At 53.6% G+C, this 22,982-nt stretch overlaps 1 protein-coding gene across 4 annotated transcripts; it reads left to right on the top strand.

Annotated features, from left to right (window-relative positions):
• The first annotated feature begins 1,894 nt into the window (after nucleotides 1–1,894).
• Nucleotides 1,895–22,245, top strand: CHST12 (carbohydrate sulfotransferase 12). Of its 4 annotated transcripts, none has more exons than XM_033096193.1 (2): nucleotides 1,895–2,035; nucleotides 18,385–22,245. In XM_033096193.1, exon 2 carries the CDS (start codon nucleotides 18,469–18,471, stop codon nucleotides 19,729–19,731), a length of 1,263 nt encoding a protein of 420 aa, XP_032952084.1. In that variant the 5' UTR covers nucleotides 1,895–2,035; nucleotides 18,385–18,468; the 3' UTR covers nucleotides 19,732–22,245. The 4 variants fall into 4 exon arrangements, with proteins under 4 accessions (XP_032952084.1, XP_032952088.1, XP_032952085.1 ...); XM_033096197.1 differs by having other exon boundaries at nucleotides 1,969–2,032; XM_033096194.1 differs by having other exon boundaries at nucleotides 1,975–2,046; nucleotides 18,387–22,245.
• The last annotated feature ends 737 nt before the right edge of the window (nucleotides 22,246–22,982 follow it).

Here is a 22,982-nt window from a genome sequence, read left to right as displayed (position 1 = left end):
TACTTGGTTAACTCCTCTGAGCCTCTGCTACCCAGTCTATGAACAAGGAAGTACTATGTAGCTATTTCAGAGAGGGTAAGTAAAAAGGTAGGTATGTCGCTAATGTCAGAAATGTGTTTTTTTTAATTGAGGTGAAATCGACATGACATAATCAACCATTGTAAAGTGAACAATTCGGTGCATTTTGCACATTCACATTGTTGTGCAAACACCACTCTGTCTAGTTACAAAACATTTCATCACCCCAAAGGGGGACCCGACCCCCATGACCCAGTGGCTCCCTTACTTAAAGCGGTGGTCTTTCTCTCAGCTCCAGGTCCTCTCTGATGCAGGTCCGTGGCCACATCCTGAGCCTGTCCTGGCTGATACCAAACGGCCTAGGAGCTTTGTTCAAATTCCCAAGGAGCCTTTCGCAGGGTGAGATTCTGGCTCCTGAGCACCTGAAGCCCTGTTTCATTCAAACAAACCTTTGTCAACCCTCCCTGGAGCTGGGGAGCTCATGGGCAAACGTTAAAGTTCACAACATGCTTTATCCTGGCACAGGGCCAGAAGTCTGGCTATAATTACACACCAGAATTTTGTTTTCTGTGTCCTACTCTTACTTGACCAGAGAACCCTTTGATCTTATCAAATGGTCACCCACAACCCTTGCCCACAACCCTTGCCGCAGGCCACCATTTCAGAGGATAGTGTGGGAATTGACGAGCTGAGCACCTCTGAACACAGGTGTGCTGGGGAAACGATTTCACTGAGCTTTCATCACACCCACTTCGCCTAACTTAGCAAAATCGTGGCTGGGGGAAGTTACATTTTAAAAGGCTTTTTAATGGAGGTATAATTGAGATGTGACAAAATTGATCCCTTTGTACAGTTTTATGAGTTTTGACAAACGCCTCGCTATTTTGGCATCTCCCTGAGTGCTCCTGCGTTTTGCCGTCCAGGTGCCTGCCTGCTAGAGAAACCTCTTCCCAGGGAGCTTAGGGAGCCGGAGGCCCTGGGAGGAGACCAGGGCTTTGGGAGGTTAGCTGGGGGCGGGGCGGGGGGCGCTGGCCTGACCGTGATCCAATGCAAAGGACAGGCTGCTGTACTGGGGTTTCTGTCCTCCCCCATCAGAACAGAAGCTCCAGGAGGGCGGGGCCTTCCTGTCGCCCCCACTCCGGTGTCTCCAGGGCCCTGCAGGGAGGAACTCCTCGGTGACTGGGTGCCCACCACCGGGAAGGCTGCCTTCCATCCTTAGGCGGTCCCCGCTGCCCACTGGGAGGAGCCACGTAAAACATCACTGACTGAAAAGGTTCTGTGGACGCACAACAATGTGAATACACTTGGTGCCACTGAACTGTACACTTACAAATGGTTCAGATGGTAACTGTGAAGTTAGGTGCATTTTACCACAATTTAAAAAACCACTGATACTAAGAACAATGATCACCAGCGCCGCTTGCCAATCGCTTTGCAGGCGCCGTGTCAATTGGGCTCTCTAACTCCCTGCAAGGTGACAGACTCCGAAACAAACTCAGAAAGGTTCAGTTGCTTTCAGGTCGCACAGCGAGCCCCGGCGGGGGAGCAAGCCGTCGGTGCTGGCGAACGGGTCCGGCAGACAGCAGGCGCTGCCTAAATGTTGGTTAGGGGCCCGTACCTGCTGCCCCGCCGCGCTGGCCTCCAACCGCGGGACGGCCTGCCTGTCAGCCGCGTGGGACGCTCCCGCTGGAGGCGGAGCCAACGCCAGGGCCCGCGGAACAGGATTGGCTTCTGGAAAAGGGGCGGGGCTCCCGGCGGCCGGGGGCGGGCCCACCTCGGGTCGTAAATACGGCGCCACATGGCACTGGCTGGGAAGGGAGGGGCCGAGGTGCGGAGGGCGCAGGCGCGTTGAGGACCGGCGCCCCTCGGCCTTCGTGGCCCCTCCGCCGGCCACGACTTCTCGCGAGAAGAGGACCGGGAGGCAGGGCTCCGGAGCCGGGGGCGGGGGCGGGGCCGGCGGAGGGGCGGCCTCTGGAGGGTCCGCGGTCGCAAGGCGGCGGCGGCGGCGGCGGCGGCGGCGGCGGCTAGGTGAGGGGCGCGCGGGGCGAGGGGCGCGCGGGGTGAGGGGCGCCGGCGTGGAGGCGCCGGGGTGGAGGCGCGCGGGGTGGGGGCGCGGCGGGCGGGGTGGGTCCCTGCTCCCTTAGACCGCCCGGCAGGTCTGGCGCGGCCCGGGGCCGAGCCCCCACGCGGCTGCTGTGTGACCTTGGCTCGGCTCGCACCCTCTCTGAGCCCCCGTCCTCGCCGGGATGAGGGCGACCCTGGACGGCGCATGGGGCGCCCGCCGCGATGCCCACCCTGGGGACGGTTCGCCGCCGCGGTGGCTGGGCCCCGCCCGGTCTGTGTCACGCCGGCCCTGCTGAGGGACGGCAGCGGGTGGAGTGTCCCCCTGGCACGCTTATCGGTGGTGTCCTTCGGCCGCTCGGGAGTCTGGAAGGAAAATCAGTCATTGTTCTGAGCGACAGAGATGCCGCAGTGTTCACCAGTGTCCCTGCCTGGGGACCAGTGGGATGGACGCGCCCGGCACAGGCTCCTCCACCCAGCTCCTTGCAGAGGGAGCCCCGGCCCTCCAGTTCGGTGGCTCACCCAGGCTGTGGTCATTTCCCTGTCGCCCCAACTTAGCTTCCCATCCTGCTGACCACAGACCAGTAACTGCAGAGCCAGCGGACACAGGCGGGTGGTGGCAGAGTATCACTCAAATGACTCTTTGCTCGGTTCTGCCTCTTGGGCGAGAGGAAGCCATGTATTAGTCCTAACAGTAGAACTTATATCTTGTAGTTGGGCTCCTGGCCACCAAGACATCACTGACAGACTGTTGGCTCGAGCTGAGGTTCTGTCTGGCACGGAGCACAACAAGCCGTAGTGTGTCCGTGATGATTAAATTATTTATTTTATAAGAGACCCAGCAGACCCCGGGGTGAATGACAGAGTGAATTGTAAGCAGAGCCCATGCAACTGCTTCTTGAAGGGTACTGTCCCCTGAAGTGTGGGTGCAGGCTGAGGGCCGCTGGGAGACAGCTCAGCGGGTCCTCACCTGCCCGCAGGCCAGACACACGTTAGCCCTTCCCTGTGAACCTCTGCTGTTGAGAATGTGAGTCAGGGCGGGTGCCTGGGTGAGAACGGAGAGAAAACAGGCACATTAGAAAATTGTTAAGTAGTCGGACTACGGTGAGTTTACAGAGGGCCTGCGTGCAATTGCATGGGTGTGTAATCCTGGTGCAGATTAGTTTACTGGACTTTGGGCTGATGTTTTTCTTTTGGGTTTTTTTTGGTGGTTTTTTTTTTAAGGGGGGCACAGCTCCCAGTGGCCCATGCAGGGATGGAACTGGCAACCTTGATGATATCAGCACCACCCTCTAACCAGCTGAGCTAATTGGTCCCCCTTGGCCTGATATTTTTCAGGCCAGCAGTGCTCTTCACTGTTCCTCAGCGTGCGCCTGGTTCATCAATTTAGCAAACAGTGAGTGTCTAATCATTTGCAAGAAGCCAGGTTGGGCTAGCTGCTGGTGGTGTGGTCAGCTGACTGTAATACAGTGTGATTGTGAAGAAAGAGGGAGCAGCCAGGTTTATTTGCTTCGTGGTGTTGGAGAAGTTTTCCACGATGGAGACGATGTAGGAATTTGGCATCGCAGAGCGAGTGAGGGGTGGGAGAATGTTTCAGGAGGAGGCAGCAAGGCATGCAGAGACATGCAAGTGCATGGACATTGCGGGGCAGAGAGTCCTGGTATTAGCTGTGGGATGGAGTTTGAGGACGGGGGCAGAAGCTGAGGCTGGAAAGAGGTTTCTGCCTGGGAAGGGAAGGGCCTTGAATGCTGTGCTAGGGTGTTTGGACTTTTATCCATCTGGCGAGGAGCAGTCCAGGTTTTGGATGCGATAAAACTGTGTTTCACTAGTGAGAACAAGGATGGATCCAGGGTATGGGGAGATGGAGACGAACTGGGCACAGTCATATGGGGTGAGGAGCCAGGACAGTGGCCAGAGAGTGGAGAGGGGTGTTGGGTGGAAAGAAGCTGGAGAATGTCAGTGGCACTCTGTGGGTTGTGGGGAAGCGGAGAGGAAAAAGGAACCAAGATTTCTTGCTGGGGTGACTGTAGGACAGAGCTGGTAGCTGCCGTGAGGAATGCTGGAGCAGGTTCACACTGGGAGGGGCAAAAACGCTTCTTTACACTTGTAGAATTTGCGGTGTTTGTGGGCCATCCTGGATTGGATGTGTACTTGGAGAGAGAGTCCAAGGACGCAATCCTAGGGAGCGCTGGCGTGGAAGGGACAGGTGGCAGAACAGCAGCATGTCAGTTGGCTGACACTGGTCATGCAGTTTATTGTTGTTATCTCACATTCACCAGGGGTGTGGGTGATTCTCTTTTTGAAAGGTCTGAAGGCTGAAGTGCCATTCGTGGGAAAGAGACTTGTTGTTGAGACTACTGAAACAAATGCAGCTAGTTATTCATTTAAAAAAAATCTTCAGTTTCAATTTTTACAATTGTTTCTCTTTTTCTTCAGAAAGTATCCCTTAGTTTCACACCTACTTTGTGGGTTTCTGGCTCCCCCAGGGTTGGTGGTTCTCCAAACACTTGTCAGCAGATAGGCCTAATGATAACTGACAAAGTAACGGAATACTTCCTGCAGTTAACCAAGGGGTGGGGAGTTTCTGTAACTGTTCAGAGAACCCGAAACACCAGCACACCTGAATGGGGGAGGGAGTGCACTGCTCCAAGAGCACCGCAGGGTGGAGCTTCCCTGCGCAGGAGAGCGGAAGAGCCTTTGCAGAACGTGAGTAGCTAGCCCAAGAGAAAAGACCTAAAATAGTGACCTCAAGGGTCCCCGTCAGGAGGCCCAGCTGGATCACTGGCTGCTGAAGTTTAGAAGTGACAGCCCCTCCCAAGGTCCAAAGCTTCCAAGTTCTTTTAATCTCCCACCCCCCAAATAGGAACAGATAACCAGGGACTGGGGAAGAAACCCTCTGACTTGGAAGGTGGGGACCGTAGCCCACATTGGCAGTGGAGGATGTGCCGGGAGAAGGCTGAAAAAGCCACTGTCATCAGTGTGTATGTGGACATAAGAGAAAATAGCACGTGTCTGGAATGAGAACAGCATGCCCTCTGAAAAATTCAAAGAACCAGAATGAAATCTCTTGGATGGGAAAAACACAATGGCAGAAATAAAAAACCCAGTTGGTGGGTGAAAGATAAAGTTGGGGAACTTAGGAAGGTGAATGAAAAAGCGAAAAGATGGAAAATGAGAGAAAGAAGAAAATTAAGGGTCAGATTAGGAGGTTGACAGCTGAATAATAGGAGTTTTCAGTAAGAAAGAATGGGGTGAAATCATCCATAAAATGGTGTAAGGTAACTTCCTAGAACCCAGACTTTCTGTGTAGAAGGGGCACTGAGCCGTCAGCAGCAAGGATGAAATGCAGGTGGCCTCCCCTCTCCTGCTCTGTCACCTCCCAGCTTGGATATTTAGTGTGTGGGGAGCAAGTTAGGATAGAGAGGGGCGTCGACCTTCCGCGGTGACTGGTGCGGGTTTAGGAAGCACAGGGCTTACTTGGAAGTGCCTCTGAAGCTGCTGGTTCCAGAATTTGGATAATGGAGGGTTCAGATGGAGAGGGACACGTACACACCCACTCCGAGGCCCGTTGTTGTGAAATTTCAGCTGGAACAGAGAAGATTGCGCTAGCTTCTGGAGAAAGACTAAAAACAGCCACCAACAGCTCATCGCAGGATGAAGCAGAATGGCCTGGGGACCCGTCTGCAGCAACACTGGAAGCTGAAAGACAAGAGAGCATGGCTTTCGGGATTCTGAAGGAGAATATTTTCAATCTTGAAACAGGCAAAGGAGGCTAGGATAAAGGTATTTTCAGACATGCTCCAAAAATTTGCCTCTGATGTCCTTTAAGGAAGTGACTGGCAGGCGTGCTCTCCCAAAATGAGATGGTGAATCTAGAAAGACAGCTAGAGAGGACAGGGTTTTCCTCCAAAGAGAGGTGAAAAGAACCACTGGATGAGATGGAGGGGCTAGGATGCCAGCAGGGCACCAGGCATGGACGCCAGACATGTTGTGACCTCTGCTGGCCAGAAGGCCCCTTGCAGAGATTTGGAAGATGAAATTGACAAGCATCCAAAGCATGAGAACATCTGGAGAGGAAATTCAGAGTTGGGCTGGATTGGTGATAAGTCCATGGAGAGCAAAGCAAATGAAAACCCGTTATCAGTTACAGGGAAAGTAAACGTGTGCGGGAAACGAAAAATAACGACAGAGTCCTACCAGGCTCAGCTGTGAATAGCTTTAGACGGTGATGACGATTTCTGCAAACATTGAACATTGCTCTAGTTGAAACGATGACAAGCCTTCTGGAGAAGGTGTGGGATGAGAGGGCGTGGCTATGTAATGGGTCCACAGGGGGACAGAGACTACGTGTCCCCTCCTGCCAGAGCCGGACGCCAGTAGAGGATGTCCAAACTGAACAGTCGGGCTGTCACTTACAGGTCCCTCAGAGGGAGCACCAGAAGATTCAGCTGAAAAGAAGGAGGGAGAAAGATGCAGGTGGGTAATGGGACTGAGGGACAAGAGGCTGCTGTGTTAGTCACGAACTCCCTCCTGAGACTGAGACCGACTTAATCCTGTAACACAAATGCGTAACATTGATGGAAACAAAAACAGAGTCGCACCAAACTTCCGCCTCTAATGGAAGAAGAGGCCCTCCCCTTGCCGGTTTGCGCACCGTGAGGGCGGTCAGCGGCCCCTTTGTGTGTCAGAGTTTACTTGTCCTTATTTCCTCTTTATTATTGTCATTGTTCCCTGTTTCCTGTGTCCTGGCCGTGGTCACATGTCAGAGATTTGGCTCTTCTTTAGCTTTTTTTTTCTTTTAACTTGTTATAAAGGGATTTTTAAATACTTCCAAAAGTAGGGAGAATAGTATTATGAGTTCTTTACCTGTTACCCAGTTCCATGAATTATGAAATCAGGGCCAGTTGTGTCTCTCTGGGTTTTGTTAGCACACCACGTCGGGTGCCCACTGTATGCCAGGCACTGTTCTCAGCCTCAAAGCTACAGCTGTGATAACCGGTCCCCCGCCTCCCTTCTAAATGTTTGCATCCTACTGCAGACAGACAGACAACGAGCAAATCACACGGTGACTGTGCAGTCCTGGAGGTGACACGGGGGCTGGTGAGGGCGGGCTGGGAGGCACAGGGAAGCCCCCCTGATGCGGTGAGCCTCGAGCAGAGACCGGCGGAAGCTGGGGCTGAGCCGGCTCCCCAACGGGAGTGCGCCAGGCGGTGGGAACACGGTGGGATGAACAGCAAGGCCGCTGTGGCTGGAGTGGGGCCAGTGAGGGGCAGTGGGAGAGACGAGGGCGCGGGATCCCATTCATAGAGGTTGTCACCGGCCCAGCAAGGACTGGGGGTGGGAAGCCACTTGGACTAATAAGCGGAGAGTTTTGAGCAGAGATGTGATGCAATCTGCCTCTTTACAGGGTGACCATGGCTCCCGGGCTGGCAATGTTTATGGGCCTGAGCGCCGAAGCTGCGTGGCCCGGTGGGCAGCCCCCGTCGGTCATGCAGGTGACGGCTGAAGGAAGCTCAGACCAGGCGGGGTAGAGGTGGGGCAGTGGGCGCCGAGAGATTAGAGCCTGGTTTGCTTCTCAGGTAAAACCTCAAGCAGCTTCCTGACGAATCACGGTGAGGTTATTGCCATTATTTTCCCTGAAATAATTTCTTTGAATTGACTTAAGTCTGAGAAGTGAGTTATCGTTTGGATTCGAGAGTCAGATCCCACACATCAACTATTTGAGTCTTGGGAGGAACATAGATTCCATAGACCTGACCGGGTCTTCTAAGAGTGTGAAGTCTAGTTGGGAATATGGATCCTGATGTGTGCACTGGCATCCCACCTACGTGTGAGTTACGACGGGGCCTGAGGGACCCGTGTGACAGGACAGCCGTCTGTGCTGTGGGCCCAGCTCTGGGGGGAAGTTGTATACTTCAAAGGCCACATTTGGGCTCCACTTCCATTCACGTCTTCTGGGACGTACAGCACCCTTTCAGTCTCATCGACGTGACCATCTTTTGCTTGTTTTTATTGGGATACGCTGTCGGATTGAGTTTGCAGGGTTAACTGAATACAAGTGAAGTCATTTTGTAAGCCAGTAAACCGTAGTGCTGGTGGAACCAAGTGGGAATCTGTTCTACAGTGGGGTTTGAATCCAGCACCACAGCGTCATGCCAGGCTGGACGGGGTGGGTGCAGGGCTAAGTGCCCTCAGCACGAACAGAAAGTTTCCGAAGCTCCTTCGACTACAGTGATGGGAACCACAGTGAATTCTCTGCCTGACGTAGTGTTTGCAGAGCTGGAAAAGACGTCTGTAGTTTCTGGTCCTTTTGCCAGTAGCATAAATAAATAAAGCTTGAAATATTCTTGGACTTCTTAATGCAGGTCATGTCACTTGTTTTAATGCTCGGAAGTTGGTTATTTGGACAAGGAGACATGCATTCTCTCAGAAATAAAGGTGATAAAAATCCAAGTGTCTAGTAAAACCCAACTGATTCTGCATTAACGAACGTGTACTGTGGAGGCTGGTTGCGTGCCGTGGTTGGGAAGGTGGCCCTGAGACCTGTTGTCTGGGTTCGAATGCCAGCCCTGAACAGTTGTTAGCTGTTTAGGCTTGGGCAAGTTACCTGGCTGTTTTGTCCCCGTTTCATCACAATTAGTGTGAGGACTGAATAAATATGTGTAAGGCCTTACAGCAGCACTTTTGAAAGCTTGGTAGCTATTGTTATATAGTATATTGAAAACATGCAGTCTCCTTTGACTGATGGTAACTGGCTGTTGGTCGAAAACATGAGAATACTAAAAATCACATGTTATATTTCAATGATACAACTATCTGAGGGCCTGACGGAAGGATAGTGTAGAGAAAGTACGTTCCCATTTTACAGTGTTAGCCCCTATTCTCTCGTTCTTATACTCCTGAGAGCTCTGGCCTCAGTGGTTCTGGTTTTGTAGATAAGGAATTGAAACTCGAGTTAGAGCGATGGCCCAGGCCTCTCTGCAGACACTGGAGCTGCCTCAGAATTCCTGGCCGCTTCCTCCTGGGCTCTAAATGCCTGTGTCGGCCTGCGGGGCTGGTGTTTTTTTTCTGTGTTGTGGAAGTGGTAAGAGCTAGTTCATGGCTTCATGTTGAAGAGAAAATTTTACCTTCTAGAGATTGACTCAGTAAGACTGCTGACGTTTTTTCCCTTGAAATCAAATGTGTTGATGTATGATTTGCACACGGTAAAATGCACACATTTTAAGTGTGCAGCTCAATGAGTACAGACAAATGTGCCCCCCGAGTGACGAGCACTGCAGTCCGTATCCTGGAACCTTCCCACCCCCAGTTTCCTTCTGGCCCTTTGCAGTCTGTGAGTCCCGCCTCTGTTTTTGCCTTTTTAAGACCCTATCAGAGGAATCACGTGGTGTGTTCTCTGTTGCGTCTGGGGCTTCTGCTCGGCGTGATCCCTGGGCGATTCAGCCACGTGGTCGCGTGTACTGATCCGAGGAGCGTGTGCCCTCTTGCCGCCGAGCAGCCTTCGGCTGAATGAGTACACACAGCTTGTTAATCCGCTCCCTCGCTGCCGCGCCTCTGGGGCGGCCGCAGGTCGTAGCTGTTCTGAAGGAAGCTGCAGTGAACATGCTCGTACCCGTCTGGGTGCGGACAGTTCCGTTCAGGGAGCCTGTCTCTGGTGTTGTGTCTAAAACGCATCACCATAGCCAAGGCCATGTAGGTTTTCTCCTGTGTGATCCTCTGGTTTTGCACTTTACACTTGGGTCTAGGATCCATTCTGAGTTAATGTCTGTGAAGGGAGTAAGGTCTGTCTGGACTCATCCTTTAGCATGTGGATGTCCAGTCGTCCAGCACCTGAAGAGACCATCTCCGCTCCATGGGGTCGCCCGTGCTCCTTTGTCAAAGAGCAGGCGCCTGTAGTTTGTGGGTCTGTCTCTGGGCTCTGGGCTCCTCTGTCCCTTTGATCTGCTGTCTCCTCTGCCGCCAGCGCCTGACTCGCTGTCCTGACTCCTGTAGCTCTGGCGAGTCCTGAAGTCGTGGCGCCCGTCTTCCCACGTCGTCCTCCTCCTTCAGAATTGTTTTGGCCGTTCGGGCTCTCTTGCCTCGCCATACAAACTTAGGATAACGTGTGACCAGCTGTCTGGGCAGCCTGTGACTCAGATAAGTTCCCACATCAAATTAACCAGCACCTAGCGCTTGACCTTTCCTACGATAGCTGTCAGTTCGGCTATAAAAGTGTGGAAAACGCCCTGTGCAGGCCCTCTTCCAGATCGGGATGACACACCTGAATGGCGGGGCTCAGCCCCCAGCGGGCTGCCGCAGGCCACCCTGCGTCCCCCTGATTTTTGCCCTCTGTTGGTGGGCAGGCTCCTCCAGACCGGCGGCCTCACGTGGGCAGCCAGCATGGGGCGCTTGCTTCCTGGGGCTGCCGAATCTGCTCCACCTCCACCCTGCCGTGTTGTGTGTGTACAGAGATGGGTGACAGCCCCACCTTGCGAGCCACAGCACTTTGGTTCAAACGGAACCTAGTTCTTTTGTCAGTGGCATCTATGAGGGCATTTGACAAGACCCTGGTAGGAAACTAGCCCCCAAAGAGGCAGCTTGTGTATGAGGCTCTGGCAGTCCTGGTGTGCCAGGCCGAAGGTAAACCGTTTCTTCTGTGAAACCTCTGGCTCTGCTTCTCCAAATGTGCAGCGCTTCTTGTCGACTGCCTTTGAAGTAGTGGGAGATTGATGCCTGCAAATCATGCAGAGTCCCCTGTATGAGGTCAGTGCTGTCCCCGACAGGCTTCACGGCAGTCAGGGGCGTGGCTCCAGTTCCCACCTGTGTCTTCTCATCTGGCTTCCCCCACCCTGAGGCAGTGAAGTGCTGCCCACAGCGTCCCCTCTGCAAAGAAGCCATGTTGGCTGTGCTATCTGGTCGTCATCCTCTCCTTTCTTCTCTTTGCAGTTCTGAGACACTGAACTTAGGGTCCACGCATGTTTTCAAGTAGCCAGCCCTTCCTTTTCAAAGGACTGCTCTCACAGGCGTTGAATACACTCAGCCTCTTGTTTCCACAACTGCTGTTTCTGCGGTGTGTTTGAGGTTAGAAATGACAACACAAGGGACCGCCCTTGTGCTTTGATGTTAAAACTGAACATGGCCTCAGCCTCACGCCAGTGCTGCCTCAGCTCAGTGCTTAGGTGCCGCCACCTTGATTTGGAAAGTCCTGGGAGGGCTGCAGCGGTGCACGGGGGCCCGTGTCAGGATCTTCAGAGGGAGGCCAGGCTTCTGGGACAGTGCCCTGCGAGTAACCAGAGTCGGGGCTTCGGGCCCTCTGGGGGACACCTGTCCTGTTTTCATGCGCTCCCGCCCCCCAGCCCGTCACACATTTTTAGAACTTTAGCGTTTGTGTCATGCTCTGCAGGTCATCAGCCTGTGGAGCTTTCGCTCACAGTTGTGAGGTGAGTGGGGGGGCTTCAACAGCAGCCCCACGGGTGGCCTCTGTCATAGTCTCCACCATAGCAAGGCCTTTATTTCTTTTTTAAACACACTGACCTGCATTTGGCTTTTGTTCAGCACCTGTTGGGAATTCCTCCAAGTCCCCTGTTACAGCTCCAATTCATTTTTTCTCCAGTTTTTTTTTTTTACTGTAAAAACACATAACACAAAACATACCATTTTAACCCTATAAAAAAGTCCAGCCAGTGGCATTAGGTGCACTCACTCTGTTGTGTAGCCGTCACCACTGACCATCTCCAGAACGTTTGCATCTTTCTAAACTGACACTGTGTCCGCATTACACACTAACCCCACCCCTCCCCAAGCCCCTGGCCACCATCTACTTCCTGTTTCTGTGCATTTTACTCTAGGGACCTCGTCTGAGTGGGACCACACAGGATATGTCCTTTGTGTGTGGCTTGTTTCACTCAGCACGATGTCCTCAGGGTCCATCCATGTCCTAACGGGTCAGAATTTCCTTCCTTGTTAAGGTTGAATGATACTCCATTGTATGTACCTGCCCCTTTTGTTTATTTAGTCTTCAGTGGACACTTGGGTGGCTTCCAGGTTTTGGCGATTGTGAGCAGCACTGCTGTCAACATGGGGTGCAGGTATCTCTTTGAGACACCGCTTCCTATTCTTTATGTTGGGCATAGACTCAGAAGTGGAATAGCTGGGTCACATGGTGACTGTATGTTTAATCATTTGAGGACCCTCCGTACTGCTTTGCACAGCAGCTGCCATTTCACATCCCGTTAACCGTGCACAAGGGTTCCGGTTTCTCCACGTGCTCGCCAGTCCTCGTTCTGTTCTTTTTTTATACGCATATAGGAATCATCGTAATAGTTGATGGGGTATCTCGCTGTGGTTCTGACTTGCATTTCCCTAGAAGTCAGTCATGGTGAGTGACCATCTTTTCCTGGGCTTTTTGGCCATTTGTGTATGTTCTTTGGAGAAATGTCTGTTCCTGAATTTGGTTAATTTTTTTTTCCTTGTTGAATATTGTGAATTCTTTCTATGTTCTGGGTATTGATCCCTTATTAGATGTATGCTTGCAAACATTTCTCCCATTCTGTGGGAGCCATTTGACAGTGTGGATAGTGTCTTTTGATGCACAAAAAAAGTTTTATTTGCGTGAAATCCAATTGTCAAATTTTTGTTGTTGTCGATGCCTTAATATTTTATTGTTGTGTATCTTCTTTAAAAGGAAATCCTTTTTCTGATAGTAAGAAATAATAAATGCTTAATGTAAATAAAACATTTAAATAAAGGAAACCATATGTAAAGAAGTCAGTCCGATTCCACGAAATGCCCACTGTCCCGGGGCATTACTGACACTCTTGGAGCTGGGCTGTCTCGCCGCTGTGTGGAGTCTGTGCTCACCACGTGTCCAGTTTATACCCTGGTAACTTGCCGTGAAACTGCACACAGGGAGGGGCTGCACCATTCACGCCGTGTGCTCTCGTCTACATGATGTAAGTTGAGTCTCATTATAGATTAGTTAATTTAATCGCTGTTTTCAAAACCACTGCACTGATGAGGAAAGAGCTGCGGGAGGGCAGCGTGTGACATGTTGCTGGCCCTGGGCAAGGGGGTGATAGTGGGACCCGAACGTGGGCCCCCTCCCACACCCGAGCGCTTGGGCATGCCCAGTCAAACTAGCAGGTCACCAATTAAGAACAAAACCTTAGGTGTTAAATGTATTAAAGTCCAAAAGATTATAACGTTTAGTGCTAATACACCAAATAAGGAAAACATCAGAGCAACTTGAATGGAGTTAAACGTCTTGTTGAAAGAAGACGCTTTCTTTGTACTTGAGACGCTTGGGACAGTTGCAGAAACGTGCGGCGAGTCTGTTCTGCCCCGCCGGGCGCAGGGCGGAAGGGCTGGTTCCCGCTGGCTTCAGCGCTGAGGGAATCATCTGGCCAAGCTGCTGCCCTGTTAGCTGCTGTGTGCCTCGAGGACCAGTGCCTCTATGTCCTTTGGGTCACAGGAGCCAGGAAACCCTTGCCTGTTTGTGACTGACACAAACGTCATTGTCTGAACTTCCAAGGAGGCACCATCTTTCCAGGTCCTCCTGTTGACCAGATGGAAGTCTGAATAAGAAACTTGCACTCGTTTATAATGACAGCAAACAATCCGCATTGCTGGAAGGCACAGGAGCGGTGGGGAGAAGGGTTAGCAGGGGCACGAGCGAGTTTGGACGGTGATGGCGGTTCTCTGCGATGGTGGCCCAGTGCATCCAACGTCCGCCTCAGCCAGCTGTCCATTTTAAGTCAGGGCGGCTGGTTGTGTCCGTGTTATGCCTCAGTAAAGCTGTTTAGAAGAGGGAGCACTTGTAACAGTCAGAAGGCTGCGGGAGTGTGTGGGGAGTCAGACTTGAATTCAGAAGTCGACTGGACACGTCTGAGCCTCAGTTTCCTCAGCTGCTCTGGAGGGTGTGTGTGAGGGCATGAAGAAGGAACGTAGCTGTGTGAGATGCTCGTCTTACGCATGGTGTACACGAGGAGCTCGTTAGACGGCAGCTGCTACTGAAAAGGTATTATCGATATGTATATTGGGATTGTGCTCAAAATATTTCACCATGTCTTTTCCTTACAATTAACTAAGTCTTATTGGACTATTAGTAAAGAGGGTCGGAGTCTTTAGAAAAGGTTGTGTGTGCTGGCATTTGTCAGTGTGCATATGCTCCTTCTTGGCTGAGAACTCAGCAAAGGTACTTGGGTTCTCAGGCTGGTCACTCACTGGTCTGGTTCTTAGCGTTTCTAACTGCATGGGTGACTGCCCGGTCCTCGGTCTGTGGCACGTGCGTGTGTCCTCGGAGGTGACGCTGTGACTCACTCCGTCTTCACACTGCTCGTTAGTCTTGATCTTAAAATTGGAAACCAATCTCTCAAATTGTTTGACATTTTAAGTTACTTTTTCCTTTTCTAAACAATACGGTTTCACTTTCACCTCAAGAAACTGTTCACTAACACATCCTTGAGAAGGGATGATCTTGAAAATGTCAATGACGTGGGTACTTATGATCTAATTTTAAAAATAAGCTGTAAAATTGTGTGATGATAGCCATTAAAGGGGTATTAAAAGTGGTACAGGGTTCCTTCTTATTCCACTCACACCCACGACGCACACACTCAAAGGGAACCAGCAAAACTGCCAGCAGCAGTTGTGTAAGAGGAGACAAGCAGGATGTTTACCAGGATATTTCATGGTTCCTGTAATGCAGTTATTACCTGTCTAATGTAGAACCGGTATACAGTGTGTGGTGTAGTGTGGCCACGCAGCAGCCTGCCCGTCTGTCCCCTGTACCTGCCCCCAAAGAAAGGAGAGTCTGTGTGACGGATCCTTTCAGGGGCTTTGCTTCACCTTTGTGTTTTCTCCTTATGTCTCCCTGTTTGGTCCCAGAAAGATGGCTGGTCAGCCAATGACGGGTACGACTTTCCACGTGGAAAGCAACCTAAGACAGGCGGATCCGAGTGGGGACCAACAGGAGAACCCACGGGGTTCATAGAGGTGGGCACAGCCCCCCACCTTCCCCCTGCTAAGGAAAGCCTCTGCCTCTGTGGCTGCATTCCTTCCCGCAACCTGCAAGGGAAGAGATTCAATGATGTGCTCTCCATCTAGTCATATGCATGTAGGTTTTGTCCCTTGGGGACTTATGGCCCAGCTGCCTGCAGGCAAGGGTGATTGGCTTGAATCCGTTCCCTATTTATGGTGCATAGAATTCACAGATCTTGAGATTGACAAGCTTTATGTCCTTTACTTCCCCACCTAACTAATACAAGCTGATGCATAGGCCCCAATCGGCATGTCCAGTCCTAGAGACTGGGGGCCCCTTGGCCCTGTTTATAATCTATCATTGACTGCTGTCTTTTCTTAACCCTGCGCCGCCCTCCTCGCTCCCTACAACTCTCGTCGTGTGGGACGCGACAATGTAGAGTCCAGGCAAAGCTGTGTGTCACCAGCACGTGGCTGACCGTGCAGAGTGACCCTCGCCCAGGGGGTAATGTAATGGGAAAAGGCACCACATCCGCTTCTTTTGTTCACCTCATCCCTTCTTTGTATCAACTCCGAAGCCTCTCTCTGTCCCGTCAGGTGATTCTTTTTGACCTACGTGGACAGCTTAACATTTATCCCCATTTCAGTGTCAAGCTCTTGTTTTCAGCCCATGTTACTCACCTGTCAATGTTCCTGAATCCAGATTCCAGTCTCGGTGGCAGGGTGGGTCAGATATCAAGCTGTGGCTTTGGGATTGGACTGTGTGGGGCAAAGGGCCTGGCAGAAGGCACTGCTAAGTTGAGTCCCACCCTGGCTGGGGGCTCTCACAGGCACTGTGGGCTCTGCAACCCAGCAGGTGACCTCTTCTGATTACCATTTGCTCGCTAATGTTTTCCGTCCTGGGGGCGGGCAGGAAGTGGAATGTCAACTAACCCCACCTCCTACCACATGGTCCACGCCAGTGGTATTGGGTGGGTTTGGGGTGCAGGCTCAGCTCCCCACTAGACCCCACTGATTCTGCCCTGGCAGGGGAAGCAGAGTGCCCACCACCTGTGCCCATGGGTTGGGGTGGGAGGTCAGCTCCCTGCTCGGTTCCACGGGCACCTCTCATTGGGGCGGAGTGTCTGCCAGGCGGGGGGTGGAAGCCCACCTGGTACCCGATGAGGGACAGGAGTGTGCTGCTTGTGTCTGTGGGGCAGGTGGAGGGTGGAACATTAGCTCCGCTCAGCCCTGCTGAAACTGGGTGTGGGTGATTTTCCGCTGGTGTTGGCTTAAGTAGAATGGGTGTCGCCAAGAAGATGTTTCTGTTGTTAGGTCACTGTGAAGTTAGGAACGGTTCCCAAGATCTCTCTCACTTCTGACGCCAACAGAAAGTGTGCAGGGGCGGGGGTGTCCCCAAGACGCCCCTCATGTTGGATCTTTGCTTAGTGGATTCAGAGCTCACTGAGCTGTCACACTCACAGCTACGTTTATGACAGCAAAGGATTCAGGTTACAATCAGCCAAAGGCAGAGCCTCGTGAGATGGCCCAGGATGGTTCCCGCTGCGGAGCTTGCAGGTAACCCCTCCCCGTGGAGGTGTGGATTGCCTCCTCCCAGCGTCCACGTGTGACAGCACATGGGAGTGTTGCCAACCAGGGAGGTCCTCCCAGCCTCAGTGTCCATAGTCTGTATTGGAGTCTCGTCACATAGATGTGTTGACCCCCGCCCGCCACATGGCTAACCTCAGTCTCCAGCCTCTCCAGACACTGTGTGACCTAAAGCCCCCACCCTAAATCCCATGGTTAGACTGTGTGCTGTGGTCAAGGCCTCAGATCAACAGAGACACTTCTCTCAGGCAGGACATTCCAAGGGCCCAGAGAGCCCTCCCGGGAGCCAGTGGCAGGGCAGACCTCCCTGGCCAAGGACTCGGCCACCCCTTCCCACCCTAGGCTGGACTCTCCTTGGGAGCGGGCTGCTTTTTGCTGTGCTGTTGGCTGCGCAGGACGCGTGGGAGACAAGAAGGAACCCCGCAAACTCACTCTTGGCCTCTCATCAAGTCCCCAGGTTCCTAGACTCTCTCTTCCTTCCCGTCTTCCTGTGCTTGTGGATTGCATTATGTCTGTAGTTTTTTCAGTTGTGAGAGGGCGGATCCGGGAGCAATGGGGCCGCTCCGTCTGGCTGGAGCCAGGACTGGAACCAGGTAAGGCACTGTAGGTGGTGCCTGTCGTCTAATCTCTCAGCCAGCATCCCAGCCGGGGCTACCTGCAACTCAGTGTTGTTCAGCCAAGCAGTGGTCACTCCGTCTTCTTCCCTGGTATATCCCTAGTCCCTGGGACAGACTGGCGCTCAGAACACCTGTTGAGAGCATGACCGGGCCGAGGCTGCAGTCCGCTGGCTTTTCTGGCTTTGATATTGACTGCTGGTCGACAACGGCCTTTCATGGAAGTTGTAAAGCAGCTGCAGGGCCATCGTCGTCTGCCTGCACTGCTCCACGCACGAGCTTTGCCCGCCAGAGCCGCTGGGCCCGCTGGTCCACCCTGCCTGTAGACTGGGCGTGCACACCTGCTGAGGTTCACAGCCATCACTCGGCACCTGTCCCCCCCCTTTGCTCTCCCTCCTTTTGTTTTTGAAGATCAAGCCACCTTTCCCCAATCGTGGATCTGCTGCCCTCTGGCTCATCCTCAGGGAGGACTGACGGTGCCCCTAGAACTCGGAAGGCTCTCACGTGGGCCCACGTTCAGCAGCCCCGGGGGTGGACTGCACCCCGTCCCCACTGACCGGGGCTTCAGGCCCCTGCTAAGCCCGTGTGTGCTCCGCCCTTCCCGGATAGAGGGGCGGGGACAGTGCACAGCGCCTGTCAGCCACGTGCTTTTTTGGATGAAGTGTTCAAGGCAAAAGAGTTTTATTTTGCAGGCATGGGGCGTCTTTAACATTTTTCTAACCTGTACATTATTTGTACGAAGCTGGAACCTTCTTGTTGCCGTGTTTTTGTTTCATCCTCCCGTCCTCATCCTGGGCGGGGCGGGGGGGGGGGGGCCCTCTTTGCAGGGTTCTGCATTGCCGCCCAGTGAGGGGTCTGTCTGGACTCCCCCTCTTTTCAGGGCAGCGATAAAGGACCTCCAGCCACCTTGTCAGTCCCACGCGGCCTTTTGGGCCGTTGTAAGCAGCATTAGTCACTACAAGGAGAAGCTGCCGGTCCTGATGGGGCAGCCTAAGCAGATTCGCCCTGTGGAGGCTGGCGGGGCAGGGAGGCTCCCGGCCACTGGAAGGAGGACGTGAGCGGCCGGCCCGGGCCCATCAGAATCCGAGATGGCTAGAGACAACCTTTCCGCGCTCTCGTCTTTAACCTCGCTGTTCATTGCCTTTCCAGGTTCCTGAGCACAGTGTCCAGCCTCTACATGAAGCTGAAGTGACCGGATCCAGGTGACAGGGCCCCGCCCACCGGGGACAGCATGACCCAGACGCGGCTCTTCCGCCTGTGGCTGGTCCTGGGCTCGGTGCTCATGATCCTCGTGATCATCGTGTATTGGGACAACGTGGGCACCGCCCACTTCTACCTGCACACGTCCTTCTCCAGGCCACACCCCCTGGAGCCCCGCCCCACACCCGGCCGAGGGGCGGAGCGGGAGTCGGCGTCAGACGCCGGCGAGGTTTTGGAGCAGCTGCTGGGCGCCGGCCCCAGGCGGGCGGCTGCCGCCTCCGGGACACAGACGGAGGCGCCCCCGCCGCCGGCGTCCGGCAGGCCTGCGCTCGGCAACATGGAGGAGCGCGTGCGGGGCTACGACTGGTCCACGCACGACGCGCAGCAGAGCCCGGACCCCGACGGGCGGCAGGCGGCGCGCAGGAGCGTGCTGCGCGCCTTGTGCGCCAACGCCAGCTTCGTGTTCCCCAGCAAGGAGCGCTCCTTCGACGACATCCCCAACTACGAGCTGAACCACCTCATCGTGGACGACCGCCACGGCGTCATCTACTGCTACGTGCCCAAGGTGGCCTGCACCAACTGGAAGCGCGTGATGATCGTCCTGAGCGAGAGCCTGCTGCAGCGCGGCGCCCCGTACCGCGACCCGCTGGACATCCCCCGGGAGTACGTGCACAACTCCAGCACCCACCTCACCTTCAACAAGTTCTGGCGGCGCTACGGCAGGTTCTCGCGCCACCTCATGAAGGTCAAGCTCAAGAAGTACACCAAGTTCCTGTTCGTGCGCGACCCGTTCGTGCGCCTCATCTCGGCCTTCCGCAGCAAGTTCGAGCTGGAGAACGAGGAGTTCTACCGGAAGTTCGCCATCCCCATGCTCAGGATGTACTCCAACCACACCAGCCTGCCCGCGTCCGTGCGCGACGCGTTCAGCGCCGGCCTCAAGGTGTCCTTCAGCAACTTCATCCAGTACCTGCTGGACCCCCACACCGAGAAGCTGGCTCCCTTCAACGAGCACTGGAGGCAGGTGCACCGCCTGTGCCACCCCTGCCAGATCGACTACGACTTTGTGGGGAAGCTGGAGACGCTGGACCAGGACGCCGCCCAGCTGCTCAGGCTCCTGAAGGTGGACAAGCTGCTCCACTTCCCCCCGAGTTACCGGAACCGAACTGCCAGCAGCTGGGAGGAGGACTGGTTTGCTCAAATCCCCCTGGCCTGGAGGCGGCAGCTTTACAAGCTCTACGAAGCTGACTTTGTTCTCTTTGGCTACCCCAAGCCCGAAAACCTCCTTAGAGACTGAAGGCCTTAGGGGAACGTGGCGATCACCAAAAACGCAATAAAACAGCGCGCTTGGATTGTTAGTTTAAAACACTGCAGGGTCTGCTGCACCGCCGCCATGTTCCCGAGGATGCAGCCGTGGGTTGCCACATGCAGTTTTTATGGCCTCTTTTCCCTCCCAGTTAACACATGGCAGAATGCCACGATGCTCCGGTCGGCAGGGCGGCTGGAAACCCTGCAGCGGACCACACCCACACTCCGGTTTTTAAAACTACCAACGATTTTGCAATCTAGACTTATTGTTTACTCCACTGCCTGTATGAATTGAGTACTGTGTTAATATTGTTTTTTAAGATTAATATATTTCAGATATTTAATATGAGAAGGGGAGGAGGAAATGACGGAGTAAACGTCACATCTGCTCCTTCTGCCTGTTCTGTGCTTATTCTGGTGGAGCGAGAAACAAAGTACCGGGCTCTGTGTGATGTAATGCCTGGTGGTTAGTCAACTCAGGGAGGGGACGTTTTGTGGTTGTCTTCAGCCAAAGGAGGAACCCCAGTTGGAAATCAGACCTGACCTGTATTTGTTAAAGCATAACGGACAGGTGCTTCCAAAGCGAGTGCTCTTTTATTTGGGGATGTAGCAGAAAAGGGAAAGTGGTTACATAGGGTTTATGTTTGAGCTCGAGCCAAACGTAAGCCATGCTTCGAGGTCACAGTTGCAGAGGTAGGATTCCAGGGCCAGCGGTTCCTTTTTGTGGGCGTAGGACTTGCAGTGGCGGGGATGGTGTGGGTAGGAGTCTCTGCCTCCAGCAAGGAGAGGCTCCACGTGGTTTCCATTGCAAGCCTGGCTGGTTGGGCTTGGCTCCTATGACGTCCGCCCTTAAGGACGTCCCTGACACCGGGGTCGGTGGTCCTGACTTGGTAACGCCATCTACTAGTCCAGGAAGGCTCTTTCTGAACACCTGGTTCAAACTCCTTTGTGGTTTTTGCTGTGAACGCATAATTGGTGAGAAGTGTGCAGTCATTTTGTGGTATTTGGGCCTCCCGTGTACCCATCTGTAGTATTGGGTCCTCGACGCCCATTTCCTGAAGAGCTGGCAGCGGGCTTAGAAGCCTCCACTCGTGTCTCCTTGCTCTTGCTGTCTTGTCTGAGCATGTGGCCTCTGGGTATGAGGTGAGCAGCTCAGTTTACACTCGGGGCCCTGCGGTGTTAGAAACCACCTCCCTCCTTTTGAAGCCCCCCTTCTTTTTATAAAACTATCATAGCAGATATTCAGACTTGCAGAGCCCAGTTTCAGAACACTTGTCTGAAGAGCCATCGTCACTTTGGAAGTCTGCCAGGATACCTGTTCACACAGTTGTCTGCGGCACCTTGTGTGCTGGGCTGTAGCTCACCAACCCAACAAGGTGGCTCTGCCTCGGGGGGACTCTGTGGCCTTAAGTGTGACGTGAGATCCCAGGCCAGCGGGCTGAGCGCCTCCAAGGTCTGCATCAGAGGAGTGAGAGGTGAGGCAGGCTTCCTGAGGAAGATGGCACCTGAGCTCAGCCTGAGGTTGGAGAAGGCTTTGCCAGTCAGACAGGTGCGTGACCCCAGCAAAAGTGCAGGTGCATGTGAGCAGCACGCGGTAGACGTCGTTCATTGCTGAGTATGTCCGTGTGTCACTTTGTCTCTGAAGCCCATGTGTTGTTAGTGTCCTTTTCTCGGGGGGTTGGGGGGGCACCCAGTGGCAGAGACTAGGTAGAGGCAGGGTTTGGATCCGGGTGTGTTGCAGGCCTGGTGCGCTTCCCTGCCTCCCTATGGGTGGGCAGGGGTCGTACGTGCTTAGAGGAGGGCTAGTGGAGAGCCAGTGCCTTTTGGGCGCAGACCCAGGAGTGGAGTCGCTGGGTGATACCTGACCTGGTGGCTTTAGGAGCTGAGTCAGTGTGGGGAAACCTGCATACGTCACTGGCACCTTTGTCTTGAGTCATGTAAGATAAACACAGGGCCAGAGGTGAGCTTAGAGAAGGTCCTGGGAAAACAGGACTGCGTGGGGTTCGGTCTCCTCCACAGGGACTGGCTACTCTGGGTCTTGGTCACCGGATGAAGCTGCATAGCTGCCGTTCTTCAAAACAGGCCGTATGTTTAAGGTGAATAATGTAAGGATTTGAATATCTCTCCAGCCACCTTCGGCGTGCTCGTGGCCTCCACCTCTGTTCCTATTTTCTCACTGAAATGTGTGTGTTTCCAGAATGTTCAGACGTGTCAAAACTCACTGGGCTGTGGGCTCACTAATGGCAGTGCCATGTATCCTTCCTTTCTTCATCCCTGGTGAAGGGGGCCCCCCTTAACCCCTGTTCCGGGGTGTGTGCCCGAGAACTCGTTCCTCTTCTTTGTCATTTCCCTGATCCACAGAATAACATCTTGGAGAGAAATTTGTCTCTATATGGTTTGTGGTACAAAATCCTCTGTGTCATCGCCGAGCCCCAGCATGGCCACCAGGGCACTGCTTGTCACAGCCAAGGAGACGGAGGGGGGAGACTCGTCCAGCAGCCGGGACTGCCCTGGACTTGTGCCTCCCGGCCTCAGGGCTGAGGGCTCTGCACCTCACAAGGGTGTGTGTGTGTGTGTGTGTGTGTGTGTGTGTATTTGTGTGTGTATTTGTGTGTGTGTGTGTGTTTGTATGTGTATGTGTGTGTATTTGTGTGTATGTGTGTGTATGTGTGTGTGACACTCAGTCCTCTTTCCTCTTAAAATGCCTGATGCACCTTTTCCTGCATTGATGCAGCCTGCCCATGTACAGCTCCTAATGAATACTTAGGTGGCATTCTGCTGTATTGCTTTCATCGTCTATTTTGAAGGAATTTCCACTCTGAAGAATTTTAAGTTCATTTTTTGGCAACGGTTCGGGTCTTATTTTCTCTCTGTTGTCCCATCCCCTGGGTTTTATGATAGTGGGATCTCTGCACATGGGGACAGTGACACCCCCATTACAGTGTGAGTCTCCTTCCCACTTGTCCCATGAGGAGAGCAGGGCCTGGCAGGTCGTGGGCACGTGTCACTGTTTACTGAGAGGGAGGGAGGAAAGGAAGGAAGGGAGAGAGGGAGGGAGGGAGGAGGCAGGGAGGCTCTTTGAGCCTCAGTCCGGGCCTGTGAGCCTGGATGGCTGTCATCATTGTCCCCGTGTGCTTGATAAGGTGACCAGACTCACAGGTTCAATGACAGGCTCCAAGGTCCTGGGGCTTAGAGCTCAGGCCCTCTGACTTCTGGCCGTTTCTAAGCTCCGTGTTTTCT

The sequence above is a fragment of the Rhinolophus ferrumequinum genome, chromosome 24, assembly GCF_004115265.2.
Source record: "Rhinolophus ferrumequinum isolate MPI-CBG mRhiFer1 chromosome 24, mRhiFer1_v1.p, whole genome shotgun sequence".
Taxonomy (NCBI): Eukaryota; Metazoa; Chordata; class Mammalia; order Chiroptera; family Rhinolophidae; genus Rhinolophus; species Rhinolophus ferrumequinum.
This window is presented reverse-complemented; position numbering and strand designations above follow the sequence as displayed.

Bases quoted from the DNA above. Each gene is read 5' to 3' on its own strand.
- CHST12 (XM_033096193.1), top strand. From the start codon at position 18,469: ATGACCCAGACGCGGCTCTTCCGCCTGTGGCTGGTCCTGGGCTCGGTG.